At 38.1% G+C, this 23,888-nt stretch overlaps 1 protein-coding gene across 4 annotated transcripts in view; it reads right to left on the bottom strand.

The window, feature by feature from the left end:
- The window catches only part of hiw (MYC binding protein highwire), a 1,043,263-nt gene that overhangs the window by 410,540 nt on the left and 608,835 nt on the right, over window positions 1–23,888 (bottom strand). For all 4 annotated transcript variants that reach the window (XM_090372846.1, XM_090372865.1, XM_090372875.1 and 1 more), the window contains exons 45-46: window positions 14,642–14,814; window positions 4,031–4,175 (exon numbers count right to left, since the gene is read on the bottom strand). In XM_090372846.1, coding sequence (XP_090228972.1) covers window positions 4,031–4,175; window positions 14,642–14,814 — 318 coding nt within the window. The remainder of the gene's footprint in view (window positions 1–4,030; window positions 4,176–14,641; window positions 14,815–23,888) is intronic.

Genomic DNA, 23,888 nt, shown 5'->3' with positions numbered 1-23,888 from the left:
TTAAAATTTTTTTTTAATAATGAAATTTTTAAGGATAAGTAGTAGTACAGTTGTCTGAATACCAGTGAAGTGAAATGCTGTCTCAATCAAAAATTCAGAACTTTCCCCTTTGTGTAACCAGAACAAGACATAATTCTGCAATAAGAGTTCATCTTTATATCTGATTTAATTAGCCAAGACATGCTCCTGGTGAAAAGTCCACCCCCACCCCCAATCCATCATCTGTTTTCAAAGTAGATTTTTCTAAATTCTTCTGCTCACCACTTTTACAGCCTGTGAAGTTCAGACATCACTTGGATAACTAGCACATTATGGTTTTAGTGTTGTTAATGGGTTTCATGACACAATGGCAACTAAAATAAAAATGTGTCTGTCCAGTTTACTATATCTATTTTAGTTATGGCTCGAATATCAAAGAGCATCTATTATTACATTCTATTATAATATTCTATTATTACATTTAATATACATAAAGAGTTTGTTTAAGTTTACTTTGTCACTAAATGTATGAAAGAGAGTCAGAGGAGCTCGTAAGTTTGGCAAAGATCAGAAGGAAATGATATGGACAGTTGAGTAGAATGGACAATTAATCAGAAAGTGCCTTACTGTCAGTTGTTTCTGAAAAACAGAAGAGTAGAGGATATTCTCCTAGAAGCAGATATCAGTGTGTAAGGACAGTATGTCCAATATGCAGTATTTTTGATATAACTTTTACCTATCTATCTACCCAAGAATCACAATATAACAAATACTGATTTTTTTTTATTTTTTGATTTTTTTTAATTCTGCAAAGTTTATTACATGGTTGATCTCACCATAAGCTGTACCCAAATGGAAGTTTATTCAGCATAAAAGACGTCTCTATAATCTGTAAAAGGCCCAAATTGAAAGTTGTGTATCGTGACCAGGATTTTTTACAACTCAACCTGAATGATCATTTCCTGAGATTTTAACATGGCTGGAAATCCAACAGATAGCAACTTGTTTTCTTGCTTTTTGAAAATCTCTAAGTTGGCTATTAAAATGTGGAATCAATGGGTGTGAGGAACGTTTGCTGTTCTGTACAGGCAATACTTCTATGAGGGTCAGTGTAGATGAGGGCAGAAAAAAGCTGGTGCTTGCAAAAACCATCCATGGCTAATTTGAAAGCATAGTTCTACTGTAGAAGTAAAGCAAACAAGAAGCACACAAACAGAAAAACTACCTAACAAACTACTTGATTTTGAATCAGCCATATAAAATGATTTGGTTTTTTTTTTTTTTTTTTTTTTAAGGAGCATTAGCAACTAAGGCCATATTGCTCCGGGATATGCGGTGGTCATTCCCTGACCTTTCCGCATCCTCTGTATTTGGTGGTGACGGGCTCGAACCCCGGTCTAATCAAGAAGCGTGTGCTACGCACTGCTGCTCCTTCCCACCTGGCTACGGAGGTGCCTCATATAAAATGAACAGTTTTTATTTTCAAAGCTATGCAAGTGCATGAAACTTGCGTAATATTGAGGATATGTTATTTTGCTTCCGTTTTGTAAGGTAAGAGATAAAGGTGTAGTTGGCAGCCAAGGAAGCTCTGAATTTGTCTAGAGAAGAATCTACAGTAGAAATGTGACAGTAACATATTTGTTCTGGTTCTTGAAGTGCTGCTTCAAAACTGAACTATGTGTCTGAAACACTATTCTACTGGTTTATTTTCATTTAGCTTGAATGACAGTTAATCACCCATCAGGTTTATGAATGATGAACCAGTTTAGATCTGATAATCAACCTCATATTTTTACTGCAGTATGCAGAGTAGATAATTGATTCAAAGATGTAGCAGAGGCTCAGAAAATCTGTGTACAAGTTGTAAATTGGAAAAGTCCTAAAGGCTCTTACAGCTATGTGCAGAGCACTGGTGAATGGTATCTAGGATACAACTTGCTCTGTCCAGCTGAAGCATATACAGGAGATCCTAATCTAAGTGAGATCTAATCATAATTTTAAATCATTGTAGCAATGAGTATTTTCGTATTTTCATTTGGTTTGTGACGATAGTGAATCGCTCATCATGGTTTATGAATAATGGACTATCTGTTGCCTCTGGAAGCCACTGAAGATACTGTATACAAGATGTTAAGTTTTGATAGGCAGCTAGTTTGAAGTATTAGTATATATTCAAGAGAATTTAGTTTATTAATCAAGGTTAAGCGTAAAATGGAGAAGTTTTGAAAAACAGATAGAAAAAAATTATTTAAACATAGAATGATTAATTTGTTCTTAGATATTCTATATCTATTATTTCTTTTTCATGTTTATATTTTGTTTATGGATAGCTGAAGCTGCCATTCAATCATGTTCATGCTTTTAATTGAAATGAGATGGAAGGATAATCTGCATACATATAAATTTCCAGAGGAGACAATATAACCTCTGATGCTGTTCGCCCAAAGAGCAAGCATGGCTGCACTTAATATTGAGCCTTGGGCATTCCTACCTTTTGTATGTGTATTGTAGATAAACAGTCTTTATATTGTACATGAAAAGTTTCTCTGGGAAAACAGAATGAGGATCAATATATTCTTCAGGATAAAGTTCTAGTATATTCTCTCTTTGAACATTAGAACCACTGATATACATTTTGTCTATGTTGGATGTTTCTGCTTATACTGGTTCATGGATGCTGTCTTCTTTGCTTTTGAAGATGTCAATTCTGGTTGTTATGTTGCAGGCATGGAATTTTCCTGCTTATTTTGGACACAGGGTTTAAGGAGTAAACCCTGTGCCCCTTTAAACCTTATTTTTTTTGTATTTGTTTTTCCTAATATCTATATTTCACATGTTTACAAAAAAAAAGTTGGGTGATTTCCCTTGCAGTTTTGACAACAGTGATATAGAGGCAGTGCAATCTGCCTGATCATGCTCTTTCAATCCACAGCACAGACAGACAGGATTTAACCATGTTATCTGACCACTTAGTGTGGGTGACAGTATGTGACACTGTCTTCAAACTTTTATTGATTTTAATTCTCTTAAAACTCAGTTGTCTTATTTCTCACAAGCAGAGTCTGCCTGTACGGACGCGATCATTGAAGGAAGGAGTTCGATGTCGATCAACTGTGACGATGTCGAGCATTTCCGTGCCCCTCGCCGTCAGCCAGATTCCACTACGTGGTGGAACGCACGTCCAATATAAGCTCACCTTTAATAATTTATTTCTAGACAAGGTCACATACCTCTAATAGGGATTACCTTGACCTCCAATCTCTACTGCATTAAGCACCTCATATTACTTCCTCCTATTAAGCATACTACTTCCTCCACATCAAAAAAGCTGAATTTTCTCTTTCACTCTCAGTACTCTCTGTATAAATCTTAAATTCACTGCCTCGTGGAAAAGTTCCCACATCTGAAGAGTGCCACCCCAAAAAAAAAAACTCTCAAGCTTCTAAGATCATTCAAAAGAGGGTAGTCAAGTTAATTAATGATTCATCTCTGAATAAGTGTCTCCACTGTCTTACAGATGTTCAGTTTCTGCTGAATGACTTTTCTATATATAGTTCCATGGTTATTCTTCTGTTCTTCTGAATTTACATCTGTAATTTCCCCCACTCTCTTCTGAGCCAGTCTGAACATATGCCTCAAACAGTCAGCAACCAGTCACTGTCTAACTGCAAACTCGGAACCAACTTTTCATCTGACTCATTTATCACTTATACTTCTTTTTTTCTGGAATGAACTTCCTTCACATGTATTTCCTATAAACTGCAAACAGTCCACAGAAATTCAAGCCTAATGTTAAAGAATATCTTCCATCTTCCCAGCCTTCAAGCCATGCATAGTACTAAGTATTACAGGTTTGAATACCTTTTGTGTTTACAGTTTTTTTGTTTAAAAAAAATGAATAAAATTTATTTTTTTATATATGAAATTTGAAAAAAAAAACAAAAAAACAATTGCAATAAGGCATAATCAATAACATAAAAAAAATCAAAATAAACATTTTCAAACATAGTAATTTTAGACAAACTCTTATAATAAATTGTAATATCATTACCCGAAGAGTAGGAACTTGAACAATTTTTCCATACTGATCCTTTGTGATAACAGTAATCACAGCTGGCCAACCACATTTTAGTTCATCTTGACTGCACAACAACTCACACTGTTTAGGATCCACATAAGACTCGGGCTGTAGCCACCTTTAAATATTTTAAAAAAAAAAGTGAGTCTGAATATTATTATAATAAAATACATGCTAAAAAGTGGAGTTTAAAATGCCAAGAAATGGAGAAGAGACAGGATAAACATCAGTGTCAGCCACATAGCACAAGGAAGTCACAGGCTTTTGCTGCACTGGCAAAAAAAAAAAGTAGATAAGAATATACAAATTATACACTTCTCTGCTCATGCAGGTAATTGCCCATTTGAATTCTTCAAACTGTCTGAATAGGCTGCTTGTTCCAGCAATTAACTTGCTCGCTAAAAGAAAACTTCTCACAATTTAGTCTAAACCTCTTTCCAGAATGGGGCCGAAATTACCTCAATCTATTCTCAAACTTTAAATGGGTGAGCAGTCCGGCTTACTTGACTCGAAGCCCGAACAAAAGAATGTGAGTGCCCAGTGGGCCACTTTTGGTAAGCAGAACTGCCGCTGTGGGATGAACCATTTCTAATGCCTAGTTCCGGAATTCTTTATAACAGTAAAAATTTCACCTTCAATCGTTTTACTAATTCCTCTGAGAACCTTATAAAGCTCAATCAGGTCATCTCTGAGGTGCCTAGTTGCCAAGCTCTGTAGCCCACAATCAGTCTTTCCTCATATAGCTGATCTTCAGCCAATCTCACCATGCAAGTTGTCCTTCTCTGGCCTCTTTCAAGAAGCTCAATGTCCTTTTTTAGATGAAGTCTCTATGCAGCCTTATTGCAGTGTACAGTGGAATTATGACTTCTCTATCTATATGGATATTGTTTGATAGATCATCAATAGCACACCATAGGCTTTACTGGCAGCCTATTTACACTGCTCAAAAAACTTCATATCTTTCCACATTGTCACTCCCACATTCCTTTCTTCCTCTACTGTTTTTAATTTTATCCCATCAAATTAAGTGTATAAATTATTTTGGGGTTACTATTTCCAAATGTAAGTCCTTGCATTTTGCTGCATTAAGACATAGCTGCCATTTTCCACACCATTCTTGAAGCCTGTTCAAGTCATCTTGAAGGAGTGTTGCTTGGCACTGGTCATTAATGATTCTTCTAATCTTTACATCACACCATTTATCCCTTTATCGATGTCATTAATGAAAATCAGAAACAACACTGGTCCAAGAACTGATCCTTGAGGATCCCACATTTAACGTTACACCAATCAGAAGAATATCCTTTAATCACGACTCTCTGCTTTCTGCGCTGTAGGGCCCCCCCTGAAATTCATCTTTTAATCTTTCCAGTAATCCCAATATGTTCCAGCTTATACAGTTACCTCTTATGAGAGACTGAGTCAAATGCCTTGCTAAAATCCAAATAAACGATGTTGAAATTGTTCTCTACATCTAGCTCACAAGTAACTGGGTCAAAATAGCTTACTAGGTTAGTTAAACATGATTTTCCCTTAACAAAACCATGTTGTGTGTGTCCTTCAGAATGAAATTTCTATCTAAATGTCCACTGGATTCCACTCCTGATAATTGCCTCTAAGATTTTCCCTACCACTGAAGTCAGATTAATTACTCTAATGACCTTGACCTTCACTTGACTTCACTGCAAATAGCCACTGATCAACGAAAATGCATATGTGTCAATTATCCTTTGAACTTTCGACATCGGTATTAGAGTGTCCATTCTGGTGAGGTTGTCTAATAAGTATTTTTCTAATATTTCTTGCCAGGACTCAAGCCTGAGTTTCCACAACAAGAGGTGTCCCTTTTTAGAGAGGTAGCTGTTAAGAGACATGTCAATCTAACAGCACCTTTTCCACAGATATTTACTGCACTTTCATACACTTCAGCATAACAGCATACACAATGAAGTATCAACTTGTTCACAAAATGACCAGACTTAGGTCAATTGAATGTGTACTGGCTACTTCAGGTTGCTTTATTCTGGGCCATGCTATATAATGAAATATATTCCTTATGGCGAAATGAAATAATGGTGTAAATAAAGTCTTTTATTCAGACTCACTGGTCTGTAGTTACCGACTTCACTATTGGATCACCTTTATGTATTGGCGATACGCTGGCACTTCTCCAATCCAAAGGAATATCTCCTGAGTCAAAGGTACCCTCATAATTAACCTTAATGATTCAATACACTCTCTAGCCACCTCCCTCAAAATTTCTGCATAAAAGATAAACTGCAGCCATTGTCAATCCACCTGCAGGAACGATTCCTGCTGAGGTTTGTTTTGTTTGTTTGGTTTTTAGGAGCATTAGCAACTAAGGCCATATTGCTCCGGGGATATGCAGTGGTCATTCCCTGACCTTTCCACATCCTCCGTATTTGGTGGTCATGGGCTCGAACTCTGGTCTAATCAAGAAGCGTGTGCTACGCACTGCTGCTCCTACCCACCTGGCTACGGAGGCGCCTCACACTGAGGGAAATGGGCCATAATCTGCCACGCTGCTACAGTATGGGTTGGCAGATAGGCCATATTTAGCAGTCAAGGGCTTGAAACTTTGTCTACTCAAAGAGCATGTGCTACTGTATTCCTGATCCTGACCAGTCTGCTATGGGGGCCTAATTACTGGGTATATACCATCAACTCCAGGACCCAGGCCTTTAGGCACAAATGTTTTTCTAATAAACAGCCAGCTGTAATTTCAAAATCACTAATTTAAGATGGCTGAGGCTCAATTGCACATTCTCTTCTTGGCATAAGGATCTTTCATCAGTAAAGATCAATACGAAGTACCTATTCAATTCATCAGCAACATCAGCTGAGTTATCTAAGACTTACTCATATCCAGTGCACAAGCATCCAATCCAATTTGTTTTTCTTCTTCTTTGTTTTCATATACATGGAAAACTCTGCTCTATTAGACTGGCGAGCTCAGTATTCATCCATCCTGGCATCCTTCCTTCTTCTATATTTTCTTAATGGTATATATGTTTATGTGATTATTGCTTTGAAGGTATGCTATGATTTTACCATACTCATCCTCCCTCTGCAATCTACCCCATTACTCAAAGACATAAAAGGACCTTAATACTAATAAATCACTTAAGGCATTGGTCTTGAACTCTTTGAAAATAGAATTAATGAGATGAAATACTTTAAATATTTATTGTAACTGCACATGTACACACTATGGTTAAGTACCATACAATCATTTGTAAAATTTGTGTATTTAATCTATACAGCATATATATACATGCATAATCTATACAGTACAAAGGAGCAGCACAGCTTTTTTTTCCCCTTGAATTACTAAATATGGTAAAATCTTTTGATTCTTTTTTTTATTGTAAATCTAAAAGAATGTTGCCTCATTATTAGGGCCTACACGTAGGAAATTTAAGAAAAGCAATGTTAAATAAATAAGCAATGAGTTATAAAAAAAAACAAAAAAAAACAGAGAAAAACCACATCCAAAATGTAGTACCCTTGGATCCAGACTGCTACTAAATTTTGATTTTTCTTATTATTCACAGTTGCATTTCTCTTTTTATTGTTATTTTACATAATAATAAAATAATGTTAACGGAAACTTGATTTATGCAAAATTCTTGTTTATACAAAGTATGCATATCATTTCCCCTGGTAAAGAACAGGTTTCTCTATAACAATTCATTTATTATATATTATAAGTCCATTTTTATCTCATGAGAAATAAATTATGTTAATTCTGTATGGTTAATACAAAGCATGGAACAGCCATAATTAATTAAAGTTCAATTTATTTCCAAAAAAAACAACTGCTGTTAAAAGAGAGTTTTGCAGTGAGAATTAAGTAAAGAATTACTATTCTTATACTGTAAGGCAGAGATGGCAGTACAAAACTGCACTCACTTGTGACTGGGAAATTTCCAAGCCAAGATATTTAATTTTTAACTTCCATACAATTATAAGACCAAGAAGTGCTTGGCTTGCATAGGACATTTGTTACGGAATGGACAAAGAAATGGCTTCAGAATAGAGGAACATTTTCATTATTCCAGATTGCCACACAGCACATGAAGATGCACCAAGCCTATGCACCATTCTATGGAGTGACATTTTTTTCATGTTCAGTTCCCTCATGACATAGCACTGATTTTGATGACCCCCCCCCCCCCCAAATGCATTATCAGTAATGTACTGTCTCCTAACCAGGCAGCCTGTGTGCTGGATCAACACATCACCAGTTTGCGAGAATTCAATCGCTCACATTTGTACACTTTGATGGATGCTGTTTTCAAAAACTCATTTAAAGTTTAAGTGGGTGGCCAAACTTGCTTTAATGCTTGATCTGCTTTATTTCCTTATGAGTTTATTTCCTTACTGGTTCAGAAAAGTGTCCAACTATAGGGAGGTGTCCACTTTTCAGAGTTCAATGTAGCCAGTTCCAATAATTCAAAAAATGAAATTGAATTATTGATTTGGGTATAAAGTTTTGGCATCACCTGGGATAAAGACATTACGTTCTTGCCTCATTTTAATGCCACTCGGAAAAAAACATGTTCAGCTATATGGGCTGTGAAACAGATCTCCAACTATCATAATCTGCATCTTATCAGCAACTATATTCTTCATTGCATAATCCTTATTCCCTTATACGTCTCTACTATATGGTCCTCAGTACCCCATCATACCAAACCAGGTTCTTATCCTTCAAATACTGGATTTTAAAATGGATTAATAAGATTGCTGATTTACCACCTACTATTTCAAAATCTGTCATGCTCTCCAATCTAAATCTGCTACCACGGAAGTATCACATCATCTCTAGGAACCACATTATTTTTGCTCAGCTGCTGTCTGGAAAACTAAACTCGCCTGATATCTGGGAGATCGTAGATGTGGGATAACAAGCTAATTGGTCTATAATACATTCTGTACTACTGCACAACAGTGGGTTTACTTGACAGTTTCTTTTTAAGCTATGTTCGAACTTTATGCACAACAGTGATGGCAGACTGCATCTCATTGAACCAAAGGACTGATTGCATCTTCTAGTGGTTGGTAAATTCCACCATGATTAGAGTTTTGTGATTATGCTGCCATTATACTGCAGAGCATAATTTTCCAGATGGTGAATAAAAACTTCAAGATATCCTTCATCAAGTGAAAGTGGTTTCAGTTTGTGAAGAAGATTTGTGGTTATCCTGTATTTGTACACACAGAAAACCTGCATGGGCTACTGGTTAGAATTATCCAGGCAGTCCAGTCCGTTGGTTGGTAGAGTTTTTGTTTTTGAAAGAAATGTAAGATAGCTCTTTCCCACACTTATTTTATTTAATTTTATTATTTATTTATTATTATTATTTTTTATGTGTATACCACAAACTGAATCCTGTATACTACCTTGCTACAGTACTATCTTGTTTTGTTTTTTATTCTGGAAACAGCATTTCCTAGTTTGGCAATCTTATTGTTACCCTAAGCGACTCACAACAGTGGAACTGCACTGAAGAGCCCAGATAAGTTTGCAAAAATTCCTTACTAGCAGTGGTAAATGTATTAACTGCAAATTGTACCATCTGCTTTGTCAGTAATTCAAGGCTATCATAAACCTAATTAGTATTCCTATAATGATCTTGACTTTCACTTGCCATTACTGCAAATACCCACTGACCAATGAAAATGGATATGTGTGTCAATTATCCTTTGAAGTGTCTACATCCATATTAGAGAGTGTCCATTCTGGCGAGGTTGTCTAATAATTTTTAATACTTCTTGCCAGGACTCAAGCCTGAGTTTCCACAACAAAAGGTGTCCCTTTTTAGAGAAGTAGCTGTTAACAGATATTCACTGCACTTTTATACACTTCAGTATAACAGCATACACAATGAAGTATCAGCTTGTTTATGAAATGGCCTAATGGTCAACTGAATGTGCACTGGCTACTTCAGGTTGCTTTATTCTGGGTTTTGTTATATAATGAAATATATTCCTTATGGGGAAATGAAATAATGATGTAAATATAATCTTTTATTAGCATTTCTTAATGGTCATTAAAAGGTGTCCCTTTTTAGAGAGGTAGCTGTTAACAGATATTCACTGCGCTTTCATACACTTCAGTATAACAGCATACACAATGAAGTATCAGCTTGTTTATGAAATTCATTCATTTGTTTATGGAAATAAATTGTAAATGATAAGTCATTTGACAGATGTTTAGAAACTGTTAACATACTGTTCTTACAAAAGAGCTAGTGAAATCTACATATTTACTATTAAAATTAAAAAAAGTGCTTGTACAATCTTTATAATCTTAACTTAAAATGAATGAAATTTATAATGAAGACTTCCTATCTCTCTGCAGGAAACAAAAACTATCATGTTTAGCAACCTAGACAAGAACATACCATATTGGTTTCTCTATGCTTATCACCTCTTCTGATATCATGGATGCCTTCGATCTTACTATAGGGCAATCCATTTCACTTTTAACGACTCTTATGGGGAACTCTGTCCCCTAGCTAAGACCTTCAGTCATCTTGAAGATTCCTTCTCTGAGCAACAACTGATCAAATGGAAGATATGCAGATGACATCCTTCTTATGACCACCTCTCCAACTTCCATCGAAATTTCAACAACTTCCTCTATAAAATCAGTTTTAAAATGGAAATAGAAAAAAACAAGCAGCTACCATTTCTGGACATACTATTCATCAGAACCTCTGATGAACTGAACAAGATCATATAAAACCCACAGGTACAGGATGTATCCTGAACTTCAAATCCTTGCACTACTTCTCAACCAAGATAGCTATTATCAAGTCATATGTCAAAAGTGTATTAATAATTTACAACCAACCCAAACCTTTCCACAGGAAATCACAACCATATAAACAATAGCTACAAAGAATCAATGCTCTCTAAATCTAACAGACCAGATAATCAGCAAAACTATCAGCACTTTCAGCAATCCACCAGAGAAGAAAGAGACACCAAAAGACCATCTCATCATACCATACATCTCAACAATCAGCAGCATCATAACCAAAGCAGCAACAATTTATAGCATCCCCACATCTATGCAGGCACCCAGTCCTCAAAACAAAAATTTTACAGGAACTCCCATCAACCATCCAATCCCAGAAGCCCACTCTATTACCTCCAATGCTCAAAAATTGTCCTAGCAACAAGATTTGCCATCTGCCAGAACCTTTAAAGAGGATTTCTTCGTTAAATATTTCAGAGCTTCAGCAATTAATAAGAAACAAGGAATAACCTTTGATGTAGCATACTATATTCTAGTCCACACAGAAATCTTAGGATCACAGTACAATTTAGTAAAGAAGATTTCGGTAACATCAATCAGCAACCTAGTAATCTGATAACTCTTATGGCAGCCTTGTCCTCGTTTCCCCTATCCCCCTCCTTACCCCAATTATTCCACAACCATCCAAACCTCAAAAACCATAATTTTCTTCCTTATAATTTTCCTAAAGGCTTTTGTAATACTTAAACCTAAAAAGAATTATTCTAATTCATTCCCAATTCCAATTTTCACCAAATGCCCAAAGCAATTAGGAATAAATTGCCAATACCCCTATTCCTGGGGTTATTTATTGATCTCCCTTATCATTAGCTCCCACAGATCGGCCCTAGGCTTTATAAGCCCTCTGCCTACACATACTCTTCAGTTCATCTAGTTCTAACGAATTCATTCCAGGAACCACAGAAGACCCCAATATCTAAGCCTTTTCTATTGTTCTCTGTGTCGTTTGACAGCATTTTTCTTCCCAAAAACTTTCCCATTTTAATTATAAGGCACTGCTTACTGCCAATCCTATTCTAGTATCACAAACTAAACTTGACTTACATTATTTCTAACTTTTTTCTCATTTCGCATTAATCTCTCTATCCAGAAGAGTAATTCTGTGTTTTCTGACACAGCCATATTAAAAATATCACTGTAAATTAATTTCTTCTGCTCCAATGCTTATCTTTGATGACACTTGGATAACTGGGCAAGATCATATATTTCTATTGGAGATTACCCTGACTTCTAATCTCTCTAGGCATACATACATTGCAAATATTGCTTCCTCTGCATCTAAAAAACTGGGTTTCTCTTTTTCTCTGGGCATTACTTTTCTTCCAAACAGCTGTTCACTCTGTATAAACCACAAATCCATTCTACTATGGAATATTGTTCCCATATAGTGTCCCCCCAAAACCTTTCTCAGGGTTCTAGATTCCATTCAAAAGAGGGTAGTTAGGATAATTAATGACTCACTCTAACAGTGTCTCTCTCCCCTCTCTGTCTTATAGATGTTCTGTTTCTGCTGCATGCCTTTTCTATGGATACTTCCATGGGCACTGTTCTTCTGAATTGGCTTCTCTAATTCCCACTCTCTCTTCCAAAGCAGTCTGAACACATGCCGCAACCAGTCAACATCCTTTTACTGTCCAACTTAAAACTCATAGAACCAACTTTTCTTCTTCTTTATTTATTCATTCAACTTCTGTTTTCTGGAACAATGGTCTTTCATATGTATTTCCTGAAAATTACAATCTACAAAAGTTCAAGTCTGAATGTAATGTCAGTAACACAAAAAAACAAAAACAAACAAACAGCAACAACAAATATCTATCAACAAGTATCTTCTTTCATCTTCTCAACCTTCAAACCCCAGTGCAGTACTAAGTACTATAGTTTTTAATACCTCTCATGTTTGGGTAAGGATGTACACACACTGCACGTGAACACTCAGCTCTCTCCTTCGGTGACCACTGACCTTCAATGTCTTCCGGTCCATACAAACAGTAAGTTTTCTTGTTTTGCCCCCATCTCTTAGATTTCTTTGATTTTATATTTCATTCTTCTTTTTCCACAGGACTCTATTGGCATGAACTTATTTATTTATTATTATTATTTTTTAAAGTTTATTTATTCTTTTATTCTTCCTTCTGGTCTCTATCAGGTCGGCTATGATGTATACGTATACCTTTTATGTGTACATCATAACAGTAACAGAGACCTGGCTTATTGCAGTGGCTCCTATGATTTTTGCTGCCGACCCCCAGACAAAGTAGTTAAAGTCCTAAGACCCATAGCTTTAGGTACTTACAATAATTATATTAACTGCATTTTATTTTGGGTAATTTGTTTTTTTTAGCATGCAGGTTCTCTCAATTCTTCCATGGTTATTACACCAACTCCTCTACCAAATACACTGATAATTACCTTTTTGTCTATTTTTCATTATGGTTGCCAGTTTTTTCTGTTTACCGTAGTACCCCAGATCCATAACCCAGTCTTATATATATATTTTTATAAAATTTTTTAAAATTTAATTCCTCATTCTTGTTTACTAAGACTTTCAGTAATTTTATTGTATCTTTATCATTTTTTATATACATATATATATATACACATATATATACTATCATTGAATTATATTAAATAAAGTTAAATTATAATAAAATGAATAAATAATTAAGCATTCATTAGAGGCAGCGACATGCAATTCCTCCATATGAAGCTGAAATACATCCATTATTTTAAATTAAATAAAACATAAGCCAGTAGTATGGCAAAAACTGTAGAGCGAAAATTAACATAAAAATAACCCAAATAAACAATCGAACGAAAAGAAAGAATAGATATAAATAGTAGCCCAGAAACCCTAATATAATTTCGATCTTTAAATCCAATTAACAAAAACTATACAAATTTTAGAATAATGCCAATTAGTTATTAATTTAGCGGTACCCCCCCCCCCTTTTCTTTCTTATTTCTTATTTGGTTTAGGAGCATTAGCAACTAAGGCCATATTGCTCCGGGAATATGTGGTGGTCATTCCCTGACCTTTCCACATCCTCTGTATTTGGTGGTGACGGGCTCGAACCCTGGTCTAATCAAGAAGCATGTGCTACACACTGCTGCTCCTTCCCACCTGGCTACGGAGGTGCCTATTTGTATAGACATGACAGACAGTAAACCATATGGACTGGCATACTGCAGAAATCTGATCCACCGAATTCTGCAATATCTCTGATACATCTATTCAAGATTGCAATAAAAGACTGCATGAAAAGTAAGCAAAATAAACTTGAAAAGATTAAAATAACTTTCATGAACTTGGTAACAGAATTACAAAATATTACAAGATCTGAAGTATTCAATAAAGATTAAGCATCTGCACATCAAGTACTGGAGTTGTATTACTGTACATGTCAAGGTCTACGAAGGCTATAATTGAAAATGTTTCATTGAGAGGCATTCAACATTCTTCCTATAACCTGGATGTTTCTTTATAAGAAGAATGCTTGAACACCTCTTATTCTCTGGTCACTAAGAACAATTCTGAAACAGTGATTTTGCAAAGGTAGTTAGGAAAAGACTGCAATGAGATAATTTATACAGAATTTACCTGAATTCTATAAGGGGGTGGATTTTCTTGTAGAAAATTAAGAACAATAAACTGATAGGGCTTTGTATAATCTTTTGCAATAAAAAGGAAAAAAATATGAATTTGATGTTTCTTTTGAAAACCTTATACTTACCTAGCCAGTCTCCCTCCACTGGTGCCTTGGGTGCAAGACACAAAATCCTTCAGGAAAGAACGTTCATTGGACTGGTTACTAAAAGGCAAGATTCCTTCCAGTGCCTGGTGAATAGTAGGTGGATGTGCCAATGCAAAACCCTTTGAAAGAAGTGAGGAGTGACTGTTATGCACCTGTAAATAAATTAACAAATAATAAAACAAAACTATAAGGAACTAGTGATATAACAATCCATATGTTATCTACTCTCATTTCAGATTTAAAACACAAGGACATTTTATTTACTCTTTGAATTTCAATATACAGTAGAACTTCAATTATCCGTCAGGGTACAGGACCGAGACCATGATGGATAATATAATATGTACATTAAAAACATAATATATACAATAGACCAGGTCATCTAACTTGTTTATTTTATTACATAATACATAACCTAATGAAATTTAATTAAACTTTAATTATTATTTATTTTTACCAGGTCATCAAAAAATCAGAGTACAGATATCTACATACATACCTATTTTTAATATTTTGACTTACATTGGTCTAGTAAGGTTATAAAATATTTAAAAGAAAACAATATTATATACAGTACATACAACATTGTTCAGATGTCATTAAAAAAATTTAAAAGAAAACAACATTACATAATTAAATTTCTTTTCTAAAAAAGTCAGTCAATTTCTTTTGTTTCATTACCTCCGAGCCTTTTGGGAGGCAATGTTATGAATTTTACGCAAAATTAACCGACGCGTAGCATGTACTTCTTGTACCTCGAACCACTCAATGCACTTTGATAACATAGTTTCAGCTTCACAGTAGCTAATTATGTTTGTTGTTCTATCATCAGCAGCAGCCATACTCCAATATATGGTGCAGTAATTTGTGAGTAATTGGCTGTCAGAACGGGGGAAAGCAGTGATTGACAGGTTGTGACTTGCTCACTGACTGCATCTATTCTTCGTTTCACGTGGACATCATGTGACACAACATCACTGAAGTGCTAAATGCGAAATTCGTTGCGTATACTTTCATTTGAATACTGCTTTCTGTTGTGTCCAGTGCTCTGCTGCTACTTTGCCATGTGGTCCTGAGTTTGAGCCTACAGGCCAGGACTGATTAGGTGAGTTTAATTTGTATTTCTGTGTTATTTTCAAGTATCATTAACCTAGTATTGTGTCCGTTGCGTTCTTTTAAAAAAATATTCTATGTTGCCGTTTTGTGCTTATGCAAAGAGCAATTTTATTGTTCGTTGCACGTGTTAAATTGACTTTCGTTTCTGTTTAGTGAAAAAAAGGTTATGTTTTTACGTGACTTCGGGAGGAATTCAAGCAAAAACCAGTCATTGGACGAAAAAAAAAATTATAATGGGAGTCATGTTTTTAATCGACTTTCAATTGTGTTAAGAAAAATGGTTAGTTTCACGGGAGTTATTTGGTGAAAATTGGTCGTTTAATGCGTCTCGTTAGTTTGTTTTGTTTTGAAAAAAAAAATTACTGTGTTATATTTATGTATAATTATTTTGGTTGCTGCTCCTAAAAAAAAAAAAATGCTATATTGCCGCTAATTTTGTTGTTTTTCATCTCCGCCATACTGTTATGTCACGTGACATTCGCCACGTGCAGTCGTCAAGAAGAAGAGGGGGAACGCAGTGAGTAGGCGAAGTTACGAACCGTGCGTCACTGCTTTCCCCCCTCTTCTTCTTCTTCTCAATGTGATTTTCAAAGGGGCACCGTGTTCTGCAGTTTTACTGCAGCAGCTTCTTCTTCTTCAGTTTTAGAATCATCTGAAATTGCCATCACTCTTTGCAGATTTCATTGTTGTCTAAAATTTGTCTAAAATTTCGCATATGATGTCCATTTTGTCCGTATCCAGCCAATCATTTACTTCCTCCATCGAAATATTTTTAAAACAAGGAACATTCGAACATAACTGCAAAATTTCAGTTTCATTTGGAATGGTTTCTGTATCACTTGAATATATCTCTGGTCTCAACTTACTCCAGCTTCTTTGTATTGTTTGAACTGGAACATCATTCCAGGCATCAGCGACATTGAAAATTGCATCTTTTATAGTGTAGCCTTTCCAAAACTCTCTTGCATCTAATTTATTTTCTGCTGAAACAGGTTTTTGAATGAACATTTTGCAATAATGATGTTTCATACTCTCAATCACACCCTAGTCCATCAGTTGAACGAGAGACGTGTTTGCTGGCAGAAAGTGGCATCTATTTTGCCATCACCACATATGTGTATGGGATGAGTAGGCGCATTGTCAATCAGTAGCATTGCATATTCTGATAAACCTTTCGATGGCAAATGCGATCTTACACATGGTACAAATATTTTATAAAACCAATCATGAAATATATCTTGGCTCATCCACACATTGTTTTGTGAGAAATATTTAATTGGCAAAGAATTTAAATTAATATTTTTAAATGATCTAGGCTTTTCTGGTTTTCATACAACAACCAAACGCAATATACAACTACTGCTGGCATTAGCACATACCATTATAGTGATGTGATCTTCATATATCCTGGTGCCATATGTTCAGTTGTTGAGGCCAGTGTCTTTTGAAGTAGTGCCTTCCAATTAAGGCCAGTCTCACTGAAGTTGTATATTTGGTCATCAACCAAACTTCAATCAGCTATCCCTCTGTAGTTTTTCATGGTAAACACAAATTGCTGCACTATCTGCACTTTGCTTCTCACCCTGGATTGACAACTGTCGAATACCAAGGCGAAACTTAAATCTGTCCAACCATCTGATGCTAGCCTTGAATGAAGGCTCTCCACCTAGTTTTTTTTTTATCGATTTCAATGGCTTTTTCAATTATAGGTCCCGACAATGGAATTCTGTGCCTACGTTTTTGAACAAAACATTGAAACATTGCAGTACCCAATTGTTCATTTTTAACAAGCTTTGTTATTTTACGACTTTTAACATTACCATCAGTATGGCAGCCGTTCAGCGTGGACACGTTATTTCCAGCTCCTGATTTTGTGGCTAAACATGTGGTTTAAGTGCTTTCTGTTTCAGGCAAAGTGTATCAAGTGTTAAAGAAACATTAGTGGACTCGCTAGATGATCATATTTTTACATCTACTTGGCTATTTAGCAGAATACAAGCGTTTTTTACCCATTCCCTTTGTTGGCAGACAGGTCACCATGCCACTGACAACAAGGAAATAGGGGAAGGTGACCAAATATTCCCGGTCAACACGTACGGATCCTGCATTTGACTTGGGAGGGAGTTCCCACCTGAGTGACTTTGGACTGTGATACTGTCCCAACATTTTGAGACTATGAATGTGATAAAAATTGACTATTTTGAACTATTTTGCGAAGAAATTATGACTATCGAGTTCCCCCCCTCTGCCATAGACTTACAATAGACAACCTACTGTACTGACCCGTACTGCGGAATGTGTAGTATTCCCCTCTGACGCAGGGATTAGTCATCTGACATTTATTAGCTGTGACCTTGACTGCAATTCACTATCTGTGAAGCGAATGTCCACGGGCATAATACAGAAAGTAACAGTACCCTTCTGGGCCAATCTTGGAACAACCTTTCCCCCCTCCCCCCTATTTTTGGAAGGGGACAGTCCAAAAACTTATTGTTCTGCTGCAAGGCTAATAATTGCACTACAAACACCTACCTAGTGTCATTCGACGTCCCTTTCATTCCTCTCTTGAATGAAAACAACACGGACTCGGTTACCTGAAGTGAACCAAATAACATGAAAATGATGGAAAAGGAAGAGATATCAGGAAATTCTGGAGCACCTATGTCGCAGACAGCTCACAGTGATGACCCGATCATAGTGGACTGCTACGAGGACACTGAATCCACGCAATCTGGAGCTTCCGCCTCCAAGTGGAAATACAAGAAATGTGTTGCACCAAACCCTAATAGGGAGACTCGCTCCTAAAGTGAAAACAACGAATCCACGGAGCAAACTGCCACCCAAAATGACAAAGCCTCAGGAAAGCCATGGGATAAACTACAAGAGACCCCTATAGACCCAGCTCTCTCGGAAGGAACTGTCCTGGAGCAGTCCCTTGCTTTGAGAACTGCCCTGGAGAGCCTCTTTAAATAGCCCCCAAGAAAACTCCAATCACCAAACCATACCAATAATATTGAAACCAATGTCAAACGAAGTCCACAAGATGAGTGAGGAAATGAAACAAACAGTAATTGAAAAGCTTGTTGTTGTTTGTTATTTGGTTTTTAGGAGCATTAGCAACTAAGGCCATATTGCTCCGGGATATGCGGTGGTCATTCCCTGACCTTTCCGCATCCTCCGTATTTGGTGGTGACGGGCTCGAACCCCGGTCTAATCAAGAAGCGTGTGCTACGCACTGCTGCTCCTGCCCACCTGGCTACGGAGGCGCCTTCGAAAAGCTTAAGGATGACTTCAAACACATGAAGATTAGATTTGTCAGAAAGACAAGAAACGTCGGAGTTATAATACAGAGTGACACAGAGGAAGATCTACGGGGAATACTACAAAATCCTAAAATACTCTCCTTAGGCCTCATAGCTGAACTGCCTAAAGAGAAAGGGCCAAGCATACTAATATTAGGCATCAACAAAGACATAACCCCAGAAGAATTTGTTCAGGAGATTTATACCATAAACTCCTGTCAGCTACCCACCGGCGATGAGCCCCAACAACATATCATACCAAGGTATAAAACAAAGTCCAGAAATGGAAATTCTGCTAACTGGATCACTGAACTGTCTCTGGCCACTTAGAGAATCCTGAGCCAACAATCCAGAATTTATGTAAACTGGGGCAGCTATTGCTTCAGAGAGCATGTGGCTGTTCTCAAATGCTTCCGGTGTTGTCACTTTGGCCACACGACTCACACCTGCAAGCAATCGCAACCCACTTGTGGCCATTCTGCCAACACCGGGCATGAATATAACTATTGTCCAAAAAAAGCAGAAACCCCGGTTTGTACAAACTGTAGGGCCATGAAGCTACCATCGGATCATTCCATCAGGGACAGTAAATGCCCTGTATAACATTAAAGCAAAGGGTGCGCAACAATTGAGAATCAATTATGGAGAGTAATAACAACTACTATAACAGGTCAAAGGTGAAGATAGCACAACAGAATGTGCAATGTTCCAAGGCGGTCGTAGCACAGTTAGTTAAGAAAGCTAGACCTACTTCTTCTACAAGAGCCCTACACACATAAATATCAAGTTAGGGGTACCCACTACAGTTTAAAATTGTCCAAGGGGAGTGTGAAACTCCGTGGGCTGCCATCGCTGTTTGTAATCCTGACCTCACTGTAACTAAGATAATAGACCTATGCACAACCTGGGCAGTCTGCGCCCATATAGCATCGTCCCTAAGGGAATTTTACGTATTGTCCATCTACGCCCAATCAGAAGAAGACATACGCCCTACAATACAATATCTTCAGAATCTGCAGCAACAACTACCAAACACCAAACTTATATTAGGCCTTGATGAAAACTGCAGATCACCTGCCTGGCACAGTGAGACACCAGAACAGAGAGGAAAAAACAAAGGCCAGTGCCTAGAGGAGAACATATCAAGCAGTGACCTACCCATTCGAAACAGACCAAACCAGCTCCACACCTTCTCAAGCACTATGTGGGAAGCGAATATCGATCTAACCCTTGCAAGTCATTCCATAGCAGGACAAATCTCTCCTTGGAAGGTACAACAACATTGGATCACTTCAGATCACAGAGTGTTAACTTACAACCTCAGACCGATCACTCCAAACGCAACATGTCACACGACTTCTATTACCAAGATACGCCATATCAAAGGTGGATTGGAAACTTTTTAAGCAGCTGCTGATGGAGAAAGCAGAAAACTTCCACCCCAATGAATTCAACCTAGACCGGCATCAGTGAGAGGTAACAAAACTAATCACAGAAGGGGCAGATATAGCCATCAAGAAGAAGATGCCTTCCCTCAAAGCCATTCCTTGGTGGGCGACAGAGCTCACAGATCTATGGAAAAGGGAAATAGTGCCCGCAAGGCATTTCAGAGGGCACATAGATCCTGGCCACAGGCAGAAGTCGATGTACTATGTCAACAGTACCATGAGATCAGAAATGACTACACAGCTAAAATAAAGAAAGCCTCATGGGAAAACCTAGTAAATACAGAAGGAAATGCTAACCCCTGGGGAGTGGTGTATCGGGTCACCACAAACAAACCCCCCAGAGGGGAAGTTGTAACAGCAACTGAGACAGCTCAGAGAACCTATAAGCAGAACATGGAAATCCTCTATAGACAATATCTTGGACCATATCTTCCTTCCTGTAATCGAGCCTCAAACCCAGGAACAAAGAAAACTCTGAGGACAATAACTCATACACAACCACAGCTGTTGAACCTGCCTTCTCACCAATGGAGCTCAGCATAGCAGCAGCGAGGATGAAAAATAGAAAGACCCCTGGTATAGATTAAATTGAGCTCGAGATGCTCAAGATGGTGGTAGAAACTATACTGAACACAATATTGGGACTCCTCAACCGATGTCTCTCAGTGGGCCACTGCCTGGTGTCGTGGAAAATGTCACGAATAAAACTCATCTTAAAAAATCCAATGCCACAAAGAATGCCAGGGTCGTATAGGCCAATCACCTTGCTGTCAATCTTCAGTGAGCTCTTCAAGTGCTTTCTCTACCAAAGAATTGAGAACCACTTCCAAGAATGAAACCTCACATTGCCTAATCAATATGGCTTTAGGAAGGGGCACTCGGCTGTAGAGGCTCTGGAAAATATTATTGAAATAGCTAAAAACTGTAACACAAAATACTTCCTCCTAATATCGATTGACTTCGCAGGAGCCTTTGATTCTCTCTGGTGGCCTGCTGTTCTGGCCAGGCTCTGGAAGGTTCATATCACAGGAGACTTATATCAATGCCTCAAATCCTATCTTGAAAACAGGCGAATCACTGTTACCACTCCATATGCCTCTGTTTCTAGGCTGGTCCATAGGGGTGCCCTCAGGGTTCTGTCCTGGGGCCGCTCTTGTGGAACCTGGTCCTTGACGAGTTCCTTAATTTGGATATTCCAAATGTTAAAACCCAGGCATATGCAGATGACCTGGTTCTGATGCTGCAGGCTGACAGCCGGCACGACTGGAGACCATAGCAAACCGGGCCACTAGCGACTTGCAAAATTGGGCTAGCGCAAATCTCCTTATTATCTCTTCAGATAAGACAAGTTCAATACTTCTCAAAGGATTCCTTGACCCTAGAAGACTTCTGCAGATTAAGAAAAACAGGAAAACCATAAAGATGCTAACAGAAATAAAATACCTTGGACTGATACTTGACAGAAACCTTAGCTTCATGCCACATCTCTGTTACATGAGAACAAAAATAAGAAGATATGCGAGTCTACTGGCCAGAGTCACTAGGAAAGACTGGGGCCTGAAGAAGAGGGGCCTTGGCATCCTCTATAAGGCATTCTTTATCTCAGCATTAGCCTATGCATCTGGGGCCTGGTACACAAAGGCTGTCAACATGCAAAAACTGGAGATGACACACCGATTTATATTACTCATAACGATAAGAGCTTGCTGCACCGGTAGCATCCATGCGCTCCAGGTCCTGGCGGGATGCCTTCCCCTGGACTTGGAGATTGCGTGCTGGGGATTGCTGTATCAACATTCCAAAAGAAAAATAGTCTCCCATATAGGATTCGCCACAGACCCAGCAAACTCCAAAACCGTGGAGAACACATGGATTTTATAACACGTGAAATCACTATGGGAAAAATCGCTGGAACCTCACTAACAAAGGCTCCATTACTAAGAAGTTTATACCGGATGTCAGACAAGTTTATTCACTCTCCCCAGCCTGGTTTTTACCCGGACTCTAAACCACCTACCTACTGACTGGACACGGCTCATTTAGAAAGAAGCTATATGACTTTGGAATTTCAGCTACTCTACGGTGCTCCTGTGGACAGGAGGAGTCCTGGGAGCACCTGGTGTACGAGTGTGACTACTACGAGGACCTCAGATGTCAACTATACACCAAGATTCACTCGCTTCTTCGAAACCAGGAGGATTTGTTTGTTTGTTATTTGGTTTTTTTAGGAGCATTAGCAATTAAGGCCATATTGCGCCGGGGATATGCAGTCGTCATTCCCTGACCTTTCCACATCCTCCGTATTTGGTGGTCATGGGCTCGAACCCCGGTCTAATCAAGGAGCGTGTGCTATGCAATGCTACTCCTGCCCACCTGGCTACGGAGGTGCCACCAGGAGGACATTGTTCTGCAAGAGGAAGAGACCTACAAAGCCTTCACACTTTTTGTGCAAAATCTGTTCACAAGACGATGGACCCTCCCCTCCCAATGACTGCAGGTATCCCAAAAGTTCACAAATCCACGAATAGGCCAATATCAATCACGAGACAACAGCCATCCCTCAATGGCCGAGAGTAATGCAAACACAACTAAGACTGCGACTCAACTCGGTCAAAGACACCACGGAAGACCAGAAGAACCTCATCTTGTTGGGCACTAGGACTAAAGGACATTCAAGGTGGTCATATGACTCAACATACACTGTTTCTCTCTTGAACGGTGCTTTCTTTCTCCTCTCGTGGGGAGAGAGGACTTTGCCCCCACTCCTCCCCTTCCCCAAATCTCTTCCCTCTGGTGGGGCACGGGCCTGCTCCACTGCAATCGTGGGGCTATCCTATCAGCCCCTTACTTCCTTTTCTTCCCTCCAGTCTTCAGTCTCCCCAACCCCTTTACTGTTGACTTTCACAGCGTTTTCAACCCTACATGTCCAAATTTAAGTACATCAAAATTTCCTGCCTGACCCATTTAAGCATATAGAAAATATTATTTCAGAGTACAGCCCCTTGCAAGCTTCCAAATTATTCTAACAAACATTAATAACTAATCACGAGCAGCATTTTTTTTTTCTCTAGGTTTTAGCCACTGAAATCCCAGGAAAGCAGGTGGCAGAACCCGCCAGAGTACTACATAGGTAATACCCGGCCGGCCTCCCCGTGGCGAGGTATGGTAACATCAGGTCCCATTAGGGCCCCGGCAGCTAACAGGCCGGATGAACAAGGGCACAACATGCTACATACCACCACATGACCCATATACTTTTAAATCCCTGGCTTGTCTGATACAGTGTACATACGCGAAGATGGGAGAAATCCCAGGAGCCGTTAGACCCAAATATACCTATACCATCAGTGGTTTCCATTT

Source organism: Mastigoproctus giganteus, chromosome 1 (genome assembly GCF_048544385.1).
Source record: "Mastigoproctus giganteus isolate SK-2022 chromosome 1, ASM4854438v1, whole genome shotgun sequence".
Classification (NCBI taxonomy): Eukaryota; Metazoa; Arthropoda; class Arachnida; order Uropygi; family Thelyphonidae; genus Mastigoproctus; species Mastigoproctus giganteus.
The sequence above is the reverse complement of the archived record's forward strand: the minus strand, read 5'-3'. Positions and strand labels throughout refer to the sequence as shown.